The sequence below is a fragment of the Drosophila takahashii genome, chromosome 3R, assembly GCF_030179915.1.
Source record: "Drosophila takahashii strain IR98-3 E-12201 chromosome 3R, DtakHiC1v2, whole genome shotgun sequence".
NCBI lineage: Eukaryota > Metazoa > Arthropoda > Insecta > Diptera > Drosophilidae > Drosophila > Drosophila takahashii.
Window position 1 is genome coordinate 27048110 of NC_091681.1, and position 21577 is coordinate 27069686.

At 38.8% G+C, this 21577-nt stretch overlaps 1 protein-coding gene and 1 long non-coding RNA gene across 2 annotated transcripts; one reads left to right on the forward strand and one right to left on the reverse strand.

Moving 5' to 3' along the window:
* Window positions 1-12595: 12595 nt before the first annotated feature.
* Ugt35C1 (UDP-glycosyltransferase family 35 member C1) lies at window positions 12596-14546 on the reverse strand. The gene is made up of 2 exons (XM_017150429.3): window positions 14265-14546; window positions 12596-14007 (listed from the first exon to the last, which is right to left on the reverse strand). Exons 1-2 carry the CDS (start codon window positions 14509-14511, stop codon window positions 12701-12703), a joined length of 1554 nt encoding a protein of 517 aa, XP_017005918.2. The 5' UTR covers window positions 14512-14546; the 3' UTR covers window positions 12596-12700.
* Window positions 14547-17803: 3257 nt separating this feature from the next.
* Window positions 17804-18528, forward strand: LOC138913538 (uncharacterized). The gene is made up of 3 exons (XR_011419309.1): window positions 17804-17887; window positions 18222-18308; window positions 18369-18528. It is a non-coding gene; the product is annotated as an uncharacterized lncRNA (long non-coding RNA).
* The last annotated feature ends 3049 nt before the right edge of the window (window positions 18529-21577 follow it).

Below are 21577 nucleotides of genomic sequence, written 5' to 3' on the forward strand. Positions count from 1 at the left end.
ATGGTCAAAGGCCCCTTTGAACATATTACAATATGGTCAAAGGGGCCTTAGAACATATTACAATATGGTCAAAGGGGCCTTAGAACATATTACAATATGGTCAAAGGGGCCTTAGAACATATTACAATATGGTCAAAGGGGCCTTAGAACATATTACAATATGGTCAAAGGCCCCTTAGAACATATTACAATATGGTCAAAGGCCCCTTTGAACATATTACAATATGGTCAAAGGGGCCTTAGAACATATTACAATATGGTCAAAGGGGCCTTAGAACATATTACAATATGGTCAAAGGGGCCTTAGAACATATTACAATATGGTCAAAGGTGCCTTAGAACATATTACAATGTGGTCAAAGGGGCCTTAGAACATATTACAATATGGTCAAAGGTGCCTTAGAACATATTACAATATGGTCAAAGGGGCCTTAGAACATATTACAATATGGTCAAAGGGGCCTTAGAACATATTACAATATGGTCAAAGGGGCCTTAGAACATATTACAATATGGTCAAAGGGGCCTTTGAACATATTACAATATGGTCAAAGGGGCCTTAGAACATATTACAATATGGTCAAAGGGGCCTTAGAACATATTACAATATGGTCAAAGGGGCCTTAGAACATATTACAATATGGTCAAAGGCCCCTTTGAACATATTACAATTTGGTCAAAGGGGCCTTAGAACATATTACAATATGGTCAAAGGGGCCTTAGAACACATTACAATATGGTCAAAGGGGCCTTAGAACATATTACAATATGGTCAAAGGGGCCTTAGAACATATTACAATATGGTCAAAGGGGCCTTAGAACATATTACAATATGGTCAAAGGGGCCTTAGAACATATTACAATATGGTCAAAGGCCCCTTTGAACATATTACAATATGGTCAAAGGGGCCTTAGAACATATTACAATATGGTCAAAGGGGCCTTAGAACATATTACAATATGGTCAAATGGGCCTTAGAACATATTACAATATGGTCAAAGGGGCCTTAGAACATATTACAATATGGTCAAAGGTGCATTAGAACATATTACAATATGTTCAAAGGGGCCTTAGAACATATTACAATATGGTCAAAGGGGCCTTAGAACATATTACAATATGGTCAAAGGGGCCTTAGAACATATTACAATATGGTCAAAGGGGCCTTAGAACATATTACAATATGGTCAAAGGGGCCTTAGAACATATTACAATATGGTCAAAGGGGCCTTAGAACATATTACAATATGGTCAAAGGGGCCTTAGAACATATTACAATATGGTCAAAGGGGCCTTAGAACATATTACAATATGGTCAAAGGGGCCTTAGAACATATTACAATATGGTCAAAGGCCCCTTTGAACATATTACAATATGGTCAAAGGGGCCTTAGAACATATTACAATATGGTCAAAGGGGCCTTAGAACATATTACAATATGGTCAAAGGGGCCTTAGAACATATTACAATATGGTCAAAGGGGCCTTAGAACATATTACAATATGGTCAAAGGTGCATTAGAACATATTACAATATGGTCAAAGGGGCCTTAGAACATATTACAATATGGTCAAAGGGGCCTTAGAACATATTACAATATGGTCAAAGGGGCCTTAGAACATATTACAATATGGTCAAAGGCCCCTTTGAACATATTACAATATGGTCAAAGGGGCCTTAGAACATATTACAATATGTTCAAAGGGGCCTTAGAACATATTACAATATGGTCAAAGGGGCCTTAGAACATATTACAATATGGTCAAAGGGGCCTTAGAACATATTACAATATGGTCAAAGGGGCCTTAGAACATATTACAATATGGTCAAAGGGGCCTTAGAACATATTACAATATGGTCAAAGGGGCCTTAGAACATATTACAATATGGTCAAAGGGGCCTTAGAACATATTACAATATGGTCAAAGGGGCCTTAGAACATATTACAATATGGTCAAAGGCCCCTTTGAACATATTACAATATGGTCAAAGGGGCCTTAGAACATATTACAATATGGTCAAAGGGGCCTTAGAACATATTACAATATGGTCAAAGGGGCCTTAGAACATATTGCAATATGGTCAAAGGGGCCTTAGAACATATTACAATATGGTCAAAGGGGCCTTAGAACATATTACAATATGGTCAAAGGGACCTTAGAACATATTACAATATGGTCAAAGGGGCCTTAGAACATATTACAATATGGTCAAAGGGGCCTTAGAACATATTACAATATGGTCAAAGGGGCCTTAGAACATATTACAATATGGTCAAAGGGGCCTTAGAACATATTACAATATGGTCAAAGGGGCCTTAGAACATATTACAATATGGTCAAAGGGGCCTTAGAACATATTACAATATGGTCAAAGGGGCCTTTGAACATATTACAATATGGTCAAAGGGGCCTTAGAACATATTACAATATGGTCAAAGGGGCCTTAGAACATATTACAATATGGTCAAAAGGGGCCTTAGAACATATTACAATATGGTCAAAGGGGCCTTAGAACATATTACAATATGGTCAAAAGGGGCCTTAGAACATATTACAATATGGTCAAAGGGGCCTTAGAACATATTACAATATGGTCAAAGGCCCCTTTGAACATATTACAATATGGTCAAAGGTGCCTTAGAACATATTACAATATGGTCAAAGGGGCCTTAGAACATATTACAATATGGTCCTTAGAACATATTACAATATGGTCAAAGGGGCCTTAGAACATATTACAATATGGTAAAAGGTGCCTTAGAACATATTACAATATGGTCAAAGGGGCCTTAGAACATATTACAATATGGTCAAAGGGGCCTTAGAACATATTACAATATGGTCAAAGGTGCCTTAGAACATATTACAATTTGGTCAAAGGGGCCTTAGAACATATTACAATATGGTCAAAGGGGCCTTAGACCATATTACAATATGGTCAAAGGGGCCTTAGAACATATTACAATATGGTCAAAGGGGCCTTAGAACATATTACAATATGGTCAAAGGGGCCTTAGAACATATTACAATATGGTCAAAGGGGCCTTAGACCATATTACAATATGGTCAAAGGGGCCTTAGACCATATTACAATATGGTCAAAGGGGCCTTAGAACATATTACAATATGGTCAAAGGGGCCTTAGAACATATTACAATATGGTCAAAGGTGCCTTAGAACATATTACAATTTGGTCAAAGGGGCCTTAGAACATATTACAATATGGTCAAAGGGGCCTTAGACCATATTACAATATGGTCAAAGGGGCCTTAGAACATATTACAATATGGTCAAAGGGGCCTAAGAACATATTACAATATGGTCAAAGGGGCCTTAGACCATATTACAATATGGTCAAAGGGGCCTTAGAACATATTACAATATGGTCAAAGGGGCCTTAGACCATATTACAATATGGTCAAAGGTGCCTTTGAACATATTACAATATGGTCAAAGGGGCCTTAGAACATATTACAATATGGTCAAAATGGCCTTAGAACATATTACAATATGGTCAAAGGGGCCTTAGAACATATTACAATATGGTCAAAGGGGCCTTAGACCATATTACAATATGGTCAAAGGGGCCTTAGAACATATTACAATATGGTCAAAGGGGCCTTAGACCATATTACAATTTGGTCAAAGGGGCCTTAGAACATATTACAATATGGTCAAAGGGGCCTTAGACCATATTACAATATGGTCAAAGGGGCCTTAGAACATATTACAATATGGTCAAAGGGGCCTTAGACCATATTACAATATGGTCAAAGGTGCCTTTGAACATATTACAATATGGTCAAAGGTGCCTTAGAACATATTACAATATGGTCAAAGGGGCCTTAGACCATATTACAATATGGTCAAAGGGGCCTTAGACCATATTACAATATGGTCAAAGGGGCCTTAGAACATATTACAATATGGTCAAAGGGGCCTTAGAACATATTACAATATGGTCAAAGGGGCCTTAGACCATATTACAATATGGTCAAAGGTGCCTTAGAACATATTACAATATGGTCAAAGGTGCCTTAGAACATATTACAATATGGTCAAAGGGGCCTTAGAACATATTACAATATGGTCAAAGGGGCCTTAGAACATATTACAATATGGTCAAAGGGGCCTTAGAACATGTTACAATATGGTCAAAGGGCCTTAGACCATATTACAATATGGTCAAAGGGGACTTAGACCATATTACAATATGGTCAAAGGGGCCTTAGAACATATTACAATATGGTCAAAGGGGCCTTAGACCATATTACAATATGGTCAAAGGGGCCTTAGAACATATTACAATATGGTCAATGGGGCCTTAGAACATATTACAATATGGTCAAAGGGGCCTTAGAACATATTACAATATGGTCAAAGGTGCCTTAGAACATATTTCAATATGGTCAAAGGGGCCTTAGACCATATTACAATATGGTCAAAGGTGCCTTAGAACATATTACAATATGGTCAAAGGGGCCTTAGAACATATTACAATATGGTCAAAGGGGCCTTAGAACATATTACAATATGGTCAAAAGGGCCTTAGAACATATTACAATATGGTCAAAGGTGCCTTAGAACATATTACAATATGGTCAAAGGGGCCTTAGACCATATTACAATATGGTCAAAGGTGCCTTAGAACATATTACAATATGGTCCTTAGAACATATTACAATATGGTCAAAGGGGCCTTAGAACATATTACAATATGGTAAAAGGTGCCTTAGAACATATTACAATATGGTCAAAGGGGCCTTAGAACATATTACAATATGGTCAAAGGGGCCTTAGAACATATTACAATTTGGTCAAAGAGCCTTAGAACATATTACGACATTGTCAAAGGATGAAAAACATAGAAAAAGTAAAATATTTTTCATTCGTAAATAATACTTATACTGCCAGCGGCATCAATTTATTAAAGCTGAACCTTAAACAAATAACAATATTAACCTCCCATTTTAATATCAGCCTGAGGGCCGGTTTCTCGAGTGCCGGCTAACATTTCTCGAACAGATAAAGTCCCTGCTAAGGCATTTTGGCTTTCTCGACAGGGACTCGGAGTCCCTGTTAAGCGTTTTCGGCTCGATAGAATGACAGCTGATTTCCCAAAGCCAACTATGAAGAAGAAACGAAATCACAGCTGACTTTTCCTTTGAATTATACCCAAACAGCTGATGAAATAATCGAAGCACGCCATTTTTTGCGCTTCACAGCACAATTCTGTGCGTTAACAGCACTCTGTAATTGTTTCTCGTTCAGATAAATTAAAGCAGTCGAGAAAGCGGATTTGCTTTTACGAACAGTTTATCTGGTCTTTAATTTTTTCGAACAGGGACTTTGACAGGGACTCGAGAAACCGGCCCTTAGTAAGGCTATTTTTACATTATTAGTTATTTTACGGCCGCATATCTTTTCAGGATTTCAGGATATTACGTTGGCAGGTCAGAATTTTTTTCATATCCTATTCGGCGGATGGGCCTATCGCCTATCGATTTTTATTAATCCCTACTGACAGGAGCAAAATGTTATTTAAAAATACGAAGCGCATGAATTTTAATTAAGCGTAGCCCGCGAATGCTTTGCCCACCCGACTCTGGTTTGGTTTTGGATCGTCAGTTCGTTTTTGTGTGTGGCTTGAGCCTGGACTCTGGCGGGGCCATTGTCCATATGAAAATTTGATTGATTACTCCCCGAACATCAGGGCCTTACCCTCTAACTATCGATTGTCGCTGTCATAAAAAAGTGGTGGGGCCAAAAGCGCACATATATGCATAAAGAGAGAATGAGTATGCAATGCCGAAGCTTATGCAAATCAAGACATGCCGCACACATCACTTTGTTTTACCAGCCGCCCCTTTCCCTGTCAGTCGCTCCATTTTTTTATCACCACCCACCAGCCACCGCCCACCGGCGAGTTCAGGAGCTTGTCAAAACTTGGTTTCCCGTTTTTGTTAAGAATCTGGTGTAAAAAAACGAGCTGGGAAATCTGGTTGATGAAGCAAACCAGCGAATACACTTGATATTGTTTAAAAAAATATTTTTAGAAATTATTTCTTTTTAAAACAATGAAAAAAATATATCTTAGAAAACAACATTTGCCATACAAAAATAAACAATTGCATCAAAAAATCTATAAATTGTAAATCTTCTGTTTGCCCAAGAACATATATATTTTTTATAAATTAATATCATCTATAGTATAACAATTTTTATTTCTCCAACTTAAAGTCTAGAAGGGATCTGATTAAAGAGTATCGAAAGCGAGGCCGAAAAAAATGTTGGCCACTGCATATTGTTTTCCGTTGTTTGGGAGCCCAAAAAGCAGGATCCAAGAGCAAAAATCATGCTGGGACTGACTCTGGGTTCGAGGCGCAGGCGGCGGCAGATTCCGCTGGCGATGGTGCAACACTTGCCCGAGTTGATTTTTGCATATTCCTGATAGCGATGGCATTAGTCTCCAGTGAACTGGCACATAAAAGCACAGTTATGGACTGATTGTCGGGGCCGCTATCCGACGTACGTGTAAATTGCCAGCCATCTTCCTTCGCCCCGCGATCCTGATCCTGTCTATTGCAGGCAGCAAGTGTTAGTATTTCAAACTTTTGTTCAATAAGATTTATATGACTGACAGTTCGGGGGGTGGCAGCAACGAGACCCGGCACAGTGCGGCAAAAAACAAGTTTTGATTTTCGATTCTATTTTTGTTCTTTTTTCCCTTCCCTGATGTGTAGTTTCTCCCTTTTGATTTTTTGCCTTTTGTTTTTTCTTGTTCACAGCTTAACTGCGCGACGTTTGAAATCCTAGTTGGCCCGCTGCAAAAAGAACAGTCTGAAATGCAGAATTTTGGACTAACGTTTTCATCTAGTTTGGGCAGAATTTACCACTCTAGTTTTTGCTTTTTAGAGGCCTTTACAATAAACAAATAAAATAATATTATATTTACATTTAATTTAGTGCATAATGAAGTTGTATAAAAAGTTCACCATAAAATGTTTTGCACTCGTAATTATATATTTTTGTAAATAAATATTATTTTGTTTAAACAGAAATATGAAGAAAAGTCAAACCAAACAAAAAAGAACTAACTAGTCTGCAAGCAAATATTCAAAGGCGTAACTAGAATATCTTTAAAATCTCGTTTAACAACCCATGGTAGCAATCTGAACAGATATAATCCACTACAGATACTGTAGAGAGATACGCAGATACTTGAGCAATAGCTCGCCATTTTCATTGTTGGCTTACGCCGCTGAGATGTTATTTTGCCCGGTGGCATATTAACTGCATCACGAGCCACTCGAAACGCAGCAAAGCCATCCATTCAATGGCGGCCTCTTCACTGAACCACACGGATATAAACGCACACGGATGGGGATGATGATGATGCCAGGACACACAGCCGCCGCACTGGCAACAATGCAGGAAGGATGAAGGACGAAGGACGAGACAAGAACGTACAGCCAAGCGAATACATAGAAATTCCTCGACTAGGCGCTGTTATTGAAACCACTCGAGCGCGAACTGTGAGTGCTAAAAGCGGCAGGATCTGTAGTGGGATATAGGGATATATACTGTGAAGGAGTGGATCGGGAGGGGATCGGAAACGAGAGCGAGGGGAATAGCGAGCCAAGTGCACACCTTGTCCGTATAGGTCTACAATAATTGCCTGCACTTTAAGTGCGCCATTAGTACTAAATTACAGACAGCCAGCCAACCAAGCGGCAGCTAACGGCGCGGTCTAATTACGCGCTCACCTGCAACTCCCCCATTTTTGCACCCACTTTCACCGTCCAACCACCCACAGACCACCCATAAACCCCACCCATCGAAGCAGCAAATGCAGGAAAAAGTAAAGTGCGCTAATGGCAATTAGAAGTTTACCCGAGTGCAGTCAAAAATTTTGTAACGGCTGCGCAGCTGAAACTGGGAAAAGGGAAATGGAAAATGGAACCCGATGCTGAAGCTTGTGCTGCATTATTGAACATTTGGCTAATTGCCGTATAATTATTGCAGTTAAAAAATTTAGCACAACGCCTGGTGTTGCTGGGTGTTGGCGGCAATCCTTGACCGTAGCAGAAACTCCCATTTGGCCAGGTCATTGTTACACTTGAATATGCTTAATTACGTATACGCAACGTTTGCCCCAGTAAAGTTCGAGCAAAAGCCACAAACATTTGCATTGCATTGGCCAAGACAGACAATCATGGGAGTTTATACACTGAAAGAGTTTTTAAGTGCTAGTCTGATAGTTTATAAAACTCATTTTAAAATATTTTTAAAATAAATAAATCATGAAAAAATATTTAAAATAATAAATTGCAACAGCGAAAATTTTATATTTAAATATTTGCTACTAAAATAATTGTCTAACATTACATTTAAATTCTTCACCTTACTGTTATTAATTTTCGATTGCAGATAATTTAAAAATGTCCTAAAATACGCTTAAATTTTATTTAATTTATATTTCAAAGGACTTTTGCCACAGTGTTCAGATGAGGCAAAAGTGGTTGTACTTTAGCAGCTGAGATGCATTGCCGCATTATGCAGTTGCAGTTGCTGTTTAGCAGTTGCATTGGCTCCCATCTAATGCAAATATTATGGCAAAATCTCATAATTAAGATAAGCAACTCGGTTGAGTGGTTTTAATGAAAATCAAACAATTGCCAAATGCAACAATAACAGTGACATAACAAGGGGCAAATGCAGGCGGACGGATGGATGGAGGACCGATGCACCCAACAATGGCAACCGAAGCCTTCATGTCTGCTTTGGTTAATATTTAATTAATGCTTAGACCGTGTTTGCTAATGGCTGGGCACTGCTGCATCCATTGCCGTGGCGAACAGCATAATTATTTTGCCAGTATTTTGGCCTGGTCACAGTCCGAATTGTACTCGTAGATCCTGGCGAACAATGTATGCCACTCCACGAAATTCGATAGGAATTTGTAAGGCCTGCAACCTAAAACTGTTTACCCTGCCACAGATGGAGTAATGAACCCAGTATGTTGTCCAATTACATGCAATTGATGTTTGAACCCCGTGGCAGGCTTTAAGTTTTTGGGCTAGTATTTTTGATTAATTTTATTCAGTTAGTTTATCAGCTTTTTTAATATTAGGAGGTTTACCTTAAGTTTATTAGATAGGATTTAAAGTTACTGACTTTGTTAAAAGATTTTTTAAAAATGATTTCTTTGAAAATCTGCAAATCATAAAAATTACAAGAAGCAATAATAGTAAATAAATAGTAATAATGGTAAATAATAAATATTTAATAAATATTATTAAGTAAATATTAAATATTTAAAAATATGTTGTTGAGTTAAAAGCTTAAAGTAACGAATTCAAAAATTTCTTAAAGGGTTAACTGCTAGAATCTTTGCTCTTAAATTGCCATCATGCGTAATCGAATCGTGAAATTGCGACTCGATAATTAGGATGAGAAAACTGTGTCGCCCCAGAAAGTAGGCAGAAACTAGGACCTCGACGGGGAGTGCTTATAATTAAGGCTTAATTGAACGCAGCAGTCGTCACGTAAGCCAGTTAATGATGCACACGTTACTCGCCTTTGACACGTCATGAATTCACCGCAAACAGCTAGCCAAACTCACCGATTTCGTAACCCTCTCAAGACCGAATTTAGTTTTGCGGTGGTGTAGTTGTAGTAGTAGCATGTAGTAAGCGGGATTTTCGTCTAACTCCATTAAAACATTTGCATTGCGGACTTTTCGAGGACCAAGCGCTTGTTTGAGGTCCTTTTGTGTCGCCTCGCCCGCAGACAGAGCATTGTTTGAGGTGTACTTTATTACATACCCGAAAAGTTGAATATGCAATTCGGTGTGCATATTAACCCGCAAATTCTGCTCGGGAGGGCGGTTGGAAAAAGTTGCCATTTTTTGGACCAACTATTTAGCATAACGACGGGCACTCATTATGAGGCAATGTACCCCCTTCCCGCCCTCTTAACTTTATTTGCCCAGTGTATTTGACCCCTGTTATTCGGAGGAACTGGAGCCGGGACATCAGGAACAGGAACAGGACAAGACGGCAGTTAGCTGAAAGCAGCTACCAAAGCACCGGGCACGTAAAATATGCGCAGTTGTACACCGGGAGTGTATGCCAGAGATCACTTGACTATAAACGAGATTAAAAATTCAATTACGTTGGAGCTGGAAGCTGCATCGAGTAGCAGCAAAGAGCGCAAAAAACACCCAGCGAGGGCCAAGCAGGGTAAAAAAAACATGGACAGCCAAAGTTGGCCCAAGCTGAACTAACGTGCAAAAGAAAAAACAATCATGACGGAAATAGTATTCTTCGCAGGCCGAAGTTTAAAGCACTCTAGGCAATCTATTGATCTATTGTTATGATAATAATAACCATCGTACTTATTGCTACTTTTTTGTACATTTTAAAATAACCAGGAAAAAATCGTTTAAATCTTGAGAAATTAAAAAGTTTTTGAGAATTAAGTTGGTTTATTTTTATACTCAGAACTTTATAGATATAAGATATAAAATACATATGTTTATTCTACTAAATTTATTCATAATGTATAAGTTTTAATGATATTATTATCCAAATCTCCTAAAACTCCATTTATAGCTCTACAAATGTGTAGATAAAATCGGAATACCCCAATCGAGAACTCTAAAAATGGTAGAAAGACAAACGCCATGGCTCTGGCGTATGCTCTCAAGTCAAAGCTGGCCATACGCTGGCGTAACCAGTTCGGGCAAAAGGGTTCCCGGGGGTCGATGGCTCCCCCGGCGGAGCAGTGGAGCAGGTGAATCGCTGGACACAGAAGTGGTCAGTGGCGGCGACGTTGTCGCATCCAACGGAAGTTGACAACAATTTATGTGCCTGAAACGGATACAATTTACAAGCCGAGCAGCGATGGCCCGCTGACTGTGCACGTGTAGCCCTGTAAAAGAGGTGAGTGCCGAAGGCTGGGTGCCCACTGTACAGGTGCTGCCATGGCCGAGAGCCCCGGCACCGGCACCCAAAAACTTCAAACGGAATTTTGTGTGAGTACTTAGTGCAAAGTGGCTAGGGACAGGTTTCCTTTTTGCGTATGTGTGGCTGCACTCGGAAAAATTCAAAAAGAATTTTACTTCAAATATTTGATTTAACCTTTTTTTAATTATTGGGAAAAATGGAGTTAGAGGTGGAAAATGTATTTCGGTAATTACAGAAACTAACAAGATATATAATTAGCTTAGGGGCGGACCTTTTGAAAAATGTTAAGCGGAGGGTTATTTTTTTCTGGAGGTGAACACTTTTTGAATCATTAAATTAAGTAATTGATTTATAATGCATATAAAGTGCGTGACACTAAATTAATTATAATGGAAAAATGATATTTATAAAATTAATGTAATGAAAATAAATAGTTATAGATAGCCAAAGATTTTAGAAATATTTCCTGAACTTGTAAGAATGTATTTTTTTGCTGACTGCGTATGTGAATCGCATTTTTTCACTCCACTTTTCTCCCCACCACCCCATCTCCTCAGTTGTTAGGGGCAACAGCCGGAGCCGAATCGCATTTGCAGGCCGAGAAAAACGAGCGAAACATTTGAATTTCGTTTCAAGTTGAAGTTGATAAAAAGCCAGAGATTTAGGGCGTGTCCTGGTGCTAGCAACGGACACAAATTTGGGTTCACTTTTTCCGCCGGATTCCCCCTCCCCACATCCCGCCCAGCAGTCCCTTGCTTTCATTCCGCCCAGGTAGCTTGCAGACCAGTCGCAAAAAAGTAACCCGCAATTAAGATAAAGTTTTTTTCTCCAGCGATATATTTTTAACTCGGTAATTTTTGTGTACTTTGGCCAAAGTTCTTGGGAGTGGGCGTGGCTTGGGAAAGGGCATTGTGGGCGGTAACGGCGCTTCAAAAAATAAATTTACTTAAATGCCTTTCATTTAATCAAGCACCGAGAGGGTGTTAATAAAGTGAAATAGACGAGAGCGGAATAGAAAAAAACGTTTTCAATGCCAATTTGATTAATGTAGCTTGTATGTAACGATGTGTGAGCTTCGCTTTGTTGATATGACGATGCTCCAGCCCACACTCTACTGCTTATATTTCTATTGCAATTAAAATGATATAATTTGTATGCAAAACAAAATAATAATAAATGCATACATGATGATAATAAATAAAAAATATATTTATGCGTATTGCAGTAGAATCTGAAATATAGGAGAAATAAATAATACACAGCAAAATAAGTTTGATTAGGTCAGCTAAAAACCCACCAAAAACTGCGCAAGCTTATCAAATGAAATTGACCCACTAAAATGATTACAAATCCAATAAATCATTTTAGTAATATAAACAATTTCACAACAAAATAATTTATGAGATTAATACCATCTAGTATCTTATCACTTTGATTAGACAATTAAACCGTACAATATTTTCCATTCCCACTGTGTCAATAGAAGCCTGTTTTCAGCTGAGCGTTATCAGAGGCAAACTCAAACAAAAAACAATTACCAAAGCTGATGTTGATAACAAGTGGCGGTGTTCCCCAGCTATTCGTTTAAAAAAAACGTCACACACTTGAAAGAACAAACAACTTTTGAGCAATAAAAAATATAATTTCAACGATCGTATTACTAGATAAGGCTGATAAGACAACTAGGTACTTAGGACTGTAAACAACAAACAGAACGGCAATGCCTCTACTGTTTCTTGAGCTTCTCGGCATGTGGGCACTTTTGTTTCTTGCCCCGCAGTAATTTGCAAGATAACTTGAGGACCACTAGGCTGACTAGTAGGGGTACGCCCAAGAGCACAGCCCATGTGTCCAGGCTGTGGAGTTGGATGGCGTTGAGATCGCGGGCGGCTGATCGCAGGTGAGGAGCGCCCTTGTGCCTGATAATGTATTCCGTCCACCAGACAGCTCGATCGAGAGATGTTTGCGGCTGATCGCGATACCGTTCCGAAATGGCTGCCGATGCTTTGGCATAGCTGGGATCGTTGAGCAGCGTTTGGATGGCCTTTTCCAGTTCCTCCTGCTTCAGATTGTTCAGATCCAAGCCCAAACCGAAGCCCATTCGCTGGGCGCGCTGCACATTCATGTGCTGGTCATAGAAGCACGGCAATCCCAGCACCGGTTTGCCAAAGTAAACACTCTCCGTGGTGCTCAGCAGGCCACCGTGGGTGATGAAAATCTTGACATTAGCATGGGCTAGAATATCCGGCTGGGGATACCATTTCTTGATCAGCACATTCGCTGGCTTTCCCGGCATATCATCGTCCTCGAACTTCCACAGCACTCGCTGCTTCAGCTTGGCAAAGGTTTTCAACAGGGTGTCACGAGTTTCCTGCGGCAGATCCTTGCTCTTCACATTGGAGCCCATGGAGAAGTAGACAACGCCATTGGGCGAACCCTCAATGAACTGCTTAATGTCCTCTGGCAGCGGTTTCGGCTTGTGCGAAATTTGCATTCCACCAACCTCGATCATGTTGGGCAGATAGGGACGCGGGTAGCTCAGGGAAAAGTGCTGTCCCAGCAGAATCAACGAAAAACTATCCATGATTTCCTCCATGGTTTTCTTTGCATTCGGGAAATACTTCTTGAACACCTTCTTCATATTGGGCAGGTGAACCAATTCCCAGTGAATATCCTCAACAAGGACTTCGTAGTGGTTTTCCAAGCGTTCCACAAAAGTCATCCTATCAGTGCGGGGAGAGGTCACCAATGGGTTGTACGAAATGGGTGATATATTGCCAACCGCCGCATCAACCTTTCTATCTGTTCCGAAGCTGGAGAAACCAATCAGAGTGGCATTGAAATGTTCCGCGAAGGCGTACAGCGGTTCCATTTGGAGCATCTCGGAAAGCACTATATCAAAAGTTTCTCCCGAGTTCAGAAGCTTCTGCACATCCTTATTGTCCAGAGTGACCTCAGTGAACCTGGTCAAAATGAAATCCATTGCATTTAGCTGCTGCCACAAAATTGGAACATTCAGCAGGCTCATCATTTCTGTAGGTTAAAAAAATTAAAAATATTAGTTCAAGTAAATAATAAAAGTCATCATTTGTTCTTTTGAGAATTTAAATATTTTTGTACTTTAAAGTTCATATTAAATGCAATTATTTCTTATAAACTTATTTCTTTTTAACTATTTTTAAACGGTTTTGAAAATACAGTCGCGTTGAATTTTTTTATTTTTTAATCTATCAACCATAATTAAATTCTCAAAAGAGCAATATTGTATTAAAACTTTTATTAATACACACCATCAGAGAACTCATGCGCTTTAAGAACCTCGATAAAGCGCATGTTTGGCGTTTCCTTGTTCTTGAAGGCGTTGATCACAGTCACCTGGTGACCCTTTGCGGCCAGGGCCTTCAGGTAGTTCTCCATAAATATATACTGGGAGCGACCCGGAAATGGCAGGGTAGCCAAGATCTTGGCACCTTCCGTTTCGAGCGGCTTGGCGCTCAGAGCGCAAAACACAAAAGCGATCACAGCGAATAATCTCATAGTTACTGATCGAGTCTCTAGCAACGACTAATTGATCAGATCGCCCAAGCTTCTCTATATATATGACAAGCTTTTGCTGATAGCGAGCGAGAGAGCTTTTCGAATAACGCTCAATCATGCTGATGAAGGGCATTAGCTTTCGCATTTTCATCGTCGTCGGCTATTTGGAGAGGAGAGATTAGAATTTCGATGGCGATCCCCAAGTTAGGGTAGTCCAAGTAAGACTTTTCATTGCTAAGGCTATGGCTATCACCCCACCCATATTATCTTTATAGGTTCTATAGGTGCACTGATGAAATCACAATTTTTAGCAGGGCCAGCAAACTATTTCACATTTTGTTCAAATATTGCCAAATGTGTTTGGAGCTCGATTTCAATAATAAGCTCCTGGTACGCGATGGCACAATCGTGATGGTAAAAGTTTTTGGGTTAGTATCATCGATTTTGGTACGCACCGGTACCACTATCAAGTCGTTAAACATCTTATACTTGTTTATGGAATATTTTTTACATTTTTGATAAGAAGCGACTGAATTGATTACTAAATAATTAAGTCTTATTTTTTATTAATTTATTTGTTTTGCTATAAATGTTTGTTGCTTAAATATGATAGTCCAAAAAATTTAAAAATCAAGTTTAATTAACAAGAATATTTATCAATTTGGATTTAAAAAATGTATATTTCTAAAAACAAGTGAATGTTTCTTAGAGTTGATGGTCCCAAAAATTATAAAATCAAGAATATTATTAAGTTTGGATTGAAAAGATTCCTATTCCTAAAAACAAAGGGCTTACAACTTTCCCTCCTGTCCCCATATTAATTTCTCAATTTGTACAAACTACTTAAAGTTGGCAAACTCCCAAGAGGCTTTTAAAGATCTTCCCGTGGAGCGGAATCCGTTGGACTGAGTGCTAGGCAAATTCCCCAAAGAATGTGCGTGAGAAGTGCAGGCCAAACAAGCGGAGGAGGCAACTAAAAACAAAACGCACAACAGGGAGCAGCGCCAAAGGACGAGGATGAGGACGAGGACAAGAACAAGGCTCGAAACGAGGACCAATGCAGCTGGCCAGTTGGGAATTTCTGCCGGTGGAGGCGGAACTCGGCGGAGCATAAAAGCCAAAGCGCTGCCTAAGAAAAGAAATTATTTGCTTAAGCGACGGCAAAGGACCTTGTCCGGAGCTTCCTTTTTTCCTTTTCCCGGAACAAAGCGCACACACACACACAGAGCCAGACAAGGAACAACAAGAATGGAAATAAGCTGAATGAAAACAGCAGGAAAGAAGGGAGAAAAAGGAAACTGAGTGGGCAAAAAATATTAAACTTTTATGCACGAAAATTTTTAAGTGTATGTCCGGCGGGAAAAATTGTTACTGTTAATTTATAAATAAGGTGGAGTTGTTATTGTGGGCTTCTTCTGACGGAATGTCCGTCGGTCCCTTCCGAAACCCCTCAACCACCGCAGTGGGAACCCCTTTTTAACCCACCACCGCCACCACCACATCCCGGGCTATTTGTTTTCACTTCAATTTATTTGCTTTCTTGCGCACATTTTCACTCCTTAGCCCTTGTTTACTCCTTTCATCCAACCCACTACCATCTTTCCCATCCTTCTTCTTTTTCTTCATTTTTCGGATACCGTCTCCAACCCTCTGAGCTCTTTTGCCCCTATTTTCTGTGGCCTTTTCTTTGGCCGTTTATTATGGGGCTTTTCGTTTGGTCGGCCCCGGATCGCCTTGCAACTTGATTCAATTAAGTTGCCTGATTATTTTAGCTACAAAAAAATGATACCGAAAAGGGCTTAGAGGACTGGGGAAACGAAACAGCCACCTTTTTTTCCTTTCTTCGGTTAGCAATTTTAATTTTTTAATAAAAGGCATGTGTAAGGCGAGAGCTCTACAAGTGGGGTATCTTGTGGTTTCTGCTACCCTACACTCATAGAAATTTTTACCTAAATACTAGAAAAGTCGCCCTAAAACCGAGGTCGCCCTAAAACTAAGGAAAATTTTCTTATTATACGGGTGGCTAGCCCTAAATATACGAAAAATCGCCATGGAAAATATTTTTATACCCGTTACTCGTAGAGTAAAAGGGTATACTAGATTCGTGCAAAAGTATGTAACAGCTAGAAGGAAGCGTTTCCGACCCCATAAAGTATATATATTCTTGATCAGGGTCACTAGCCGAGTCGATCTAGCCATGTCCGTCTGTCCGTCTGTCTGTCTGTCCGTCTGTCCGTCTGTCCGTCTGTCCGTCTGTCCGTCTGTCCGTCTGTATGAACGCTGAGATCTCAGAAACTACAAAAGCTAGAAGGTTGAGATTTCCCACACATATTCTTTGGCTTCCTACGCAGCGCAAGTTTATTTTAGCCGAGCGCCACGCCCCCTCTAACGCCCACAATCGCCCACTAACGATTTTAAAATGGGTCCTGCGCCCACATCTTTAAAGATTTCCGCGAAGTATAAATGCAATTTTGTTGTGTATATTTATACCTATCGAAATGTAGAAGACATTTTTCAAATCGGACCATTCATTAAAAAGTTATACGATTTATAAATTGTCAACATATATCTATCTCCCTCGCACTCCCTTTAGCTGAATTACGATTATTAGTCGGGACACCAACCCGACACAGCGTTCGCACTCCCTTTAGCGGAGTGACGGGTATTAGATAGTCGGGACACCAACCCGACTATAGCGTTCTCTCTTGTTTAGGGTTAGTTTTTTCAAAAAGGCAAATTTTCCCTGTTTTTTAGGGCGAATTTTTATGAGTCCCCTCCAAAAGTAATTCCTTTTTTTTAGGGCGAAATCGCCCTAAAACGTTGAACAAAATAGCAAAAAAAATGTTCTGAAATTGCCCTAAAACCAAGGAAGAGTCAAACGAAATTTTAAGACGCAATTAATGGATACATATGTAATACATGTGTGTATGTGTGTGTGGTTGACAGGTCAAAACAAGTGAATGTGTGTGTATATTAGGGCGGACCTTTTTCTATGAATTTTGATGCTGAGCGCATTTGACTTTAGAGAAGTCCACCCTTTTTCTTCTTCTTTGCTACTTTTCGTCCGCTGCAGTGGCAAGGGTGGGGGTAGAAAGAGTTGCATTGTCTAGACTTTGTCATAATTTTTCGGGCGCTTGGAAGTGAATGACGTGTTTTTGAGTAACTATTTGTTTGTGAGAAAGTAAAAAAATGGAAACGGTATTAAAAGACTTGGGAGGCGATTCTTTCTCTGTTTTCTGTTGAGTACATACATATATAATTGTGCAATTTGGATATTAATAACTAATTGAATTTACATATCTGTAACAGAGGAAAATGCAGCTGAAACTTAAAAGATTTGACTGGAAGCAGAGTTTTGGAAGTGTGGCAGAACAAAGTAAGAACATTAATAAGAGTATACATATATGTATGTGTATATGTAAATAATGCTTGAGGCAAAAAGATGATGCAACAGAATACACACATGTGTACAGATGTATATATTTACCAGAAATCTGTGTTTATGCACCGGACAAACCGCATTCACAAGTGCATATGCCTAAATAACCCCAAAATTTCTATTGCGTCATTTCGTCAGTAACCGAAATTTGCTTTTGTTGCTTCTTTTTTTCCAGAAGTAGCAGCAAACGCAATCGCAGGCTAAATGAAAATTCTGACTGTTAGTAGTGCATTTTTATATTAATTTCTAACAATTTTTTTTCTTGTTTTAGATTGAGAACGCAAACCACTTTTCGCACTTTTTAAAAGCGAAAGTAAGGGAATAAAACTGCTCAAATCTTTGGAAAGCCACGCTGAAGGTATGTGCTTTTTCTATTTTTCTTTTCTCATTCAATAAATAGACTGTTTTTATTTAATAGAGATACAATCAACTTTAATTTGGCTTGCGATCCATTCAGTGTTGGTGCGACAGCAATGACAAAGAAGGACGGCGGGAGCAAGAACGCGAAGCACACCGTTGCGGACCCGCGAAGCCGTTTCTTGGTTTGGAAGGCTACTGTTGGGGAACTGCAAACACATCTAAAGGCATTGACGGAAAATTGCAAATCCGGAAAGCCAAAACTGCAACCATTCAGCTGCAACGTGGGAACAAGCCCTTTTTGACCTTGGTGAATTTCCAGTTTACCTATCAGAGGTTTTTTTATAGAATGCGAACCTTATTGAAAAGTATTGATGTGTGCTTCAAAATATTTTTTGTTTTAAACCACGACATTTATCCAAAAAATGTTTTATGAAATTCATTTAGAGTCTGATAAGAAAGGTAGAGCTTTATCCGAACTCTTGGAGGATTATAAAACCATAAAACTGTAACTATTTTAAAGAAACAATCTGTTCATTCCAAAAAAAATATTATTTCTATGCCTTCAATTAGAAGTAAAATTTGATAATCAGTACTTATTGTAATAAACCTTAAAAGACCTAAAATTCCCTCCGGCGGAAGCACACAACCTAAAGACCAAAAAATACATTAAGCCAAAACATTATTTTTAAGATCGATGTAATTCTTTTAGCAATAAGAATAAGTAGAAAAGTATGTAAATGTATATAATTAGAAATTGTGTAAATAACAACAAACAAAAATATAAAAAAAAAAAACAAAAAAAATATAATGAAATCGGGTTTTTTATTTATAAAAAAAACCGGGAAATTTTGGGGAGCACTTTGCTTTTTTTAGGGCAATTCGCCTATAAATCCAGAAAAACGCCCTAAATTTATGAAAATCTGCCGTTAGTTTCAGGATATTTTTTCATATTTCTAGGGCAATTTGCCCTAAAATCCAGAAAAACACCCTAGATTTATGAAAATCTGCCTTTAGTTTAAAGGTATTTTTTCCGATTTCCAAGTCAATTCGCCTATAAGTCCAGAAAAATCGCCCTGGATTTAAAGGAAACTGCCTTTAGTTAGTTAGTTTTTAGGGCAATTAGCTTTGAAAATAGAAAAATCGCCCTAGATCTACGAAAAATCGCCCTAAATGTGTGACAAATTAACCCGTATTTTTAGGGCAATTTGCCCTAATTTTGTTGCCTAGTCGCCATTGACCCCCGTTTTAGGGCGATTTTCCTTGTTTTTAGGGCGATTTTACCGAAAAATTTCTATGAGTGTATTGTATTGGTTCATCATCAACTTGGAGTGGCGGGGGTCGACTCAAGTTCGTGGCGAGTCAACAACTGATCCGGGGTTAAGAAAAGGTCAACAGGCTGTTCACTTTTCAAGGGATTTTCCCCAGAAGAGGTCCCATCTTAATGGTCAAGAGCAATGAAAACAACTATGCATACAGCACTCGGGGAAAAATGGATGAGCATACCAACTTAACAAGATGTCAAGCATTTATGATTATCTACAGGATTTTAGGTTAAATAATTACAGCTTTTACCTTAAACAAATTTATACATTTTTCTATAAAAAGTCATGTTATATACAGTGCACTTCACTTTAGAAAACATAAAATTCATTGCACTTTTCCTATCTCAGAAAGCGATAAATTAGTACTTAAGCTGTCACACTAACAATACAAAATCTTAACTGCTCGACTAGTGCCTGAAAAACTTGGCTGTATCTCTCTTGTGTACTAAATGCTCTTGGCCTTTATTCGACTCGTTCGTCTCGTCAGTGGAAGAGCCTGAAAAAACATTAATCAGGATTACCTTGTCGTGTATTTTTCCCCACCTACAAACAACCCACACATGTCTGACTACCGAGGATGAAAGGAATTATCCGGAGGGCCGGAGAACGAGTAGCAACAGCTGCCACATTGACGATGCTTAAAGTGCAAATGCAATTTATTTGCAACAAGCACTTGGTGCACGTGCAACAATGGCTGGCCAGGAATTGAGATTGCCAGAGCTGCGGAACAATTTGCCCATAAGTAAAAATCATTTTTCATTTGTTTTCATTTCCGTTTTATGAAGCATTTTGATTTCTGCATAGTTTCCGACTTCCTCACACTATCCACTACCCAAGTCCTTCTATCCATATCCTTTCTCTTTCTGGGAGACTGGGGACATTAGAGAATGTTAAGTGATGGGCAGAACTGGAGTTTGGCTGAGAGACCTCGGCCATGTTGCTCCTGCATACCTGAAAATCACTCTGCCAGGAGCAAGTTGAATCCTTGAAAGTATGCAAGGTTGGAACTACGCTACACACTCACTCGCTCGAAGAATGCCAGTCAACGTTGACAATCGACTTTTATTGCTGCTGAAAAGGACCAAGAGCAAGGCAAAAAACAAGAGATCGGAAAAATCTGGAACGAGGAGAAAAAGAAACGCATGGATGCGCTGTAAGAAAACTTTATCGTTTTCCTTAAATCATTTTCATCTGTCCAGGATAAACGCCATAAAAATGTCCCCTAAAATAATTTAGAAATAGTGTCAGAAAAAAAACTGTTCTGTTAGTAAATAAATAATAATATAAGTTATACCCCCAAGACTTAAAGATCTGGTATTTTTTTTCCTGTGTACCATCGACTTTGTCAACTTCCAGTTATTACGTTTTGTTTAACATTTCAGCAAATTACACTGCATTGTCTAGAGCTCAGCTCCAGAGTGAAGTTGAAGTCCCCGTTTTCTTTGGTGCTTTTCCCCATTCGACAACTTTTTTACATTTTTTTCTCTCCTTTTTCAACGTACTGACCTCGTCCGGATTTCGATGAGAACTTGTGCAATTGCATAAGCACAATTTCCGGTTGGCACTAAGAAAATATCTGCTGCAGAAAAGCAAATGGCGATGTTATGAGGCTTGTATTCGAAGTTGGCTTGCTCTATGCAAAATAAATGTGTAATGAAGAGTGCATTAAAGTGGATTTAAAAGTTTTTATGTTCTTTATAAATTGTATTTGTATTATACATTTTTTTTTATATTTTCTCATGATATTTATAGTTTTTTAGTCTAATACAGCAACTAAAAATGTAATAAGGGTAATTTTATTTTATAACTCAATCAAAAAATCAAATTACTTTTTTTTATGCTTCAAAAGCAACATATTCTTTTTTAAAGATTTTCTCTTTTATCTCCCACCCAAAATAATATGGTATCTGTTGCTGGCAAGGACATCTAAGAGTATGCTACACTA

Coding starts and splice junctions, on each gene's coding strand:
- Ugt35C1 (XM_017150429.3), bottom strand. CDS start 14,511: ATGAGATTATTCGCTGTGATCGCTTTTGTGTTTTGCGCTCTGAGCGCC. Junction 14,008..14,264: donor AGCGCATGAGTTCTCTGATG/GTGTGTATTAAT, acceptor TTTAACCTACAG/AAATGATGAGCCTGCTGAAT.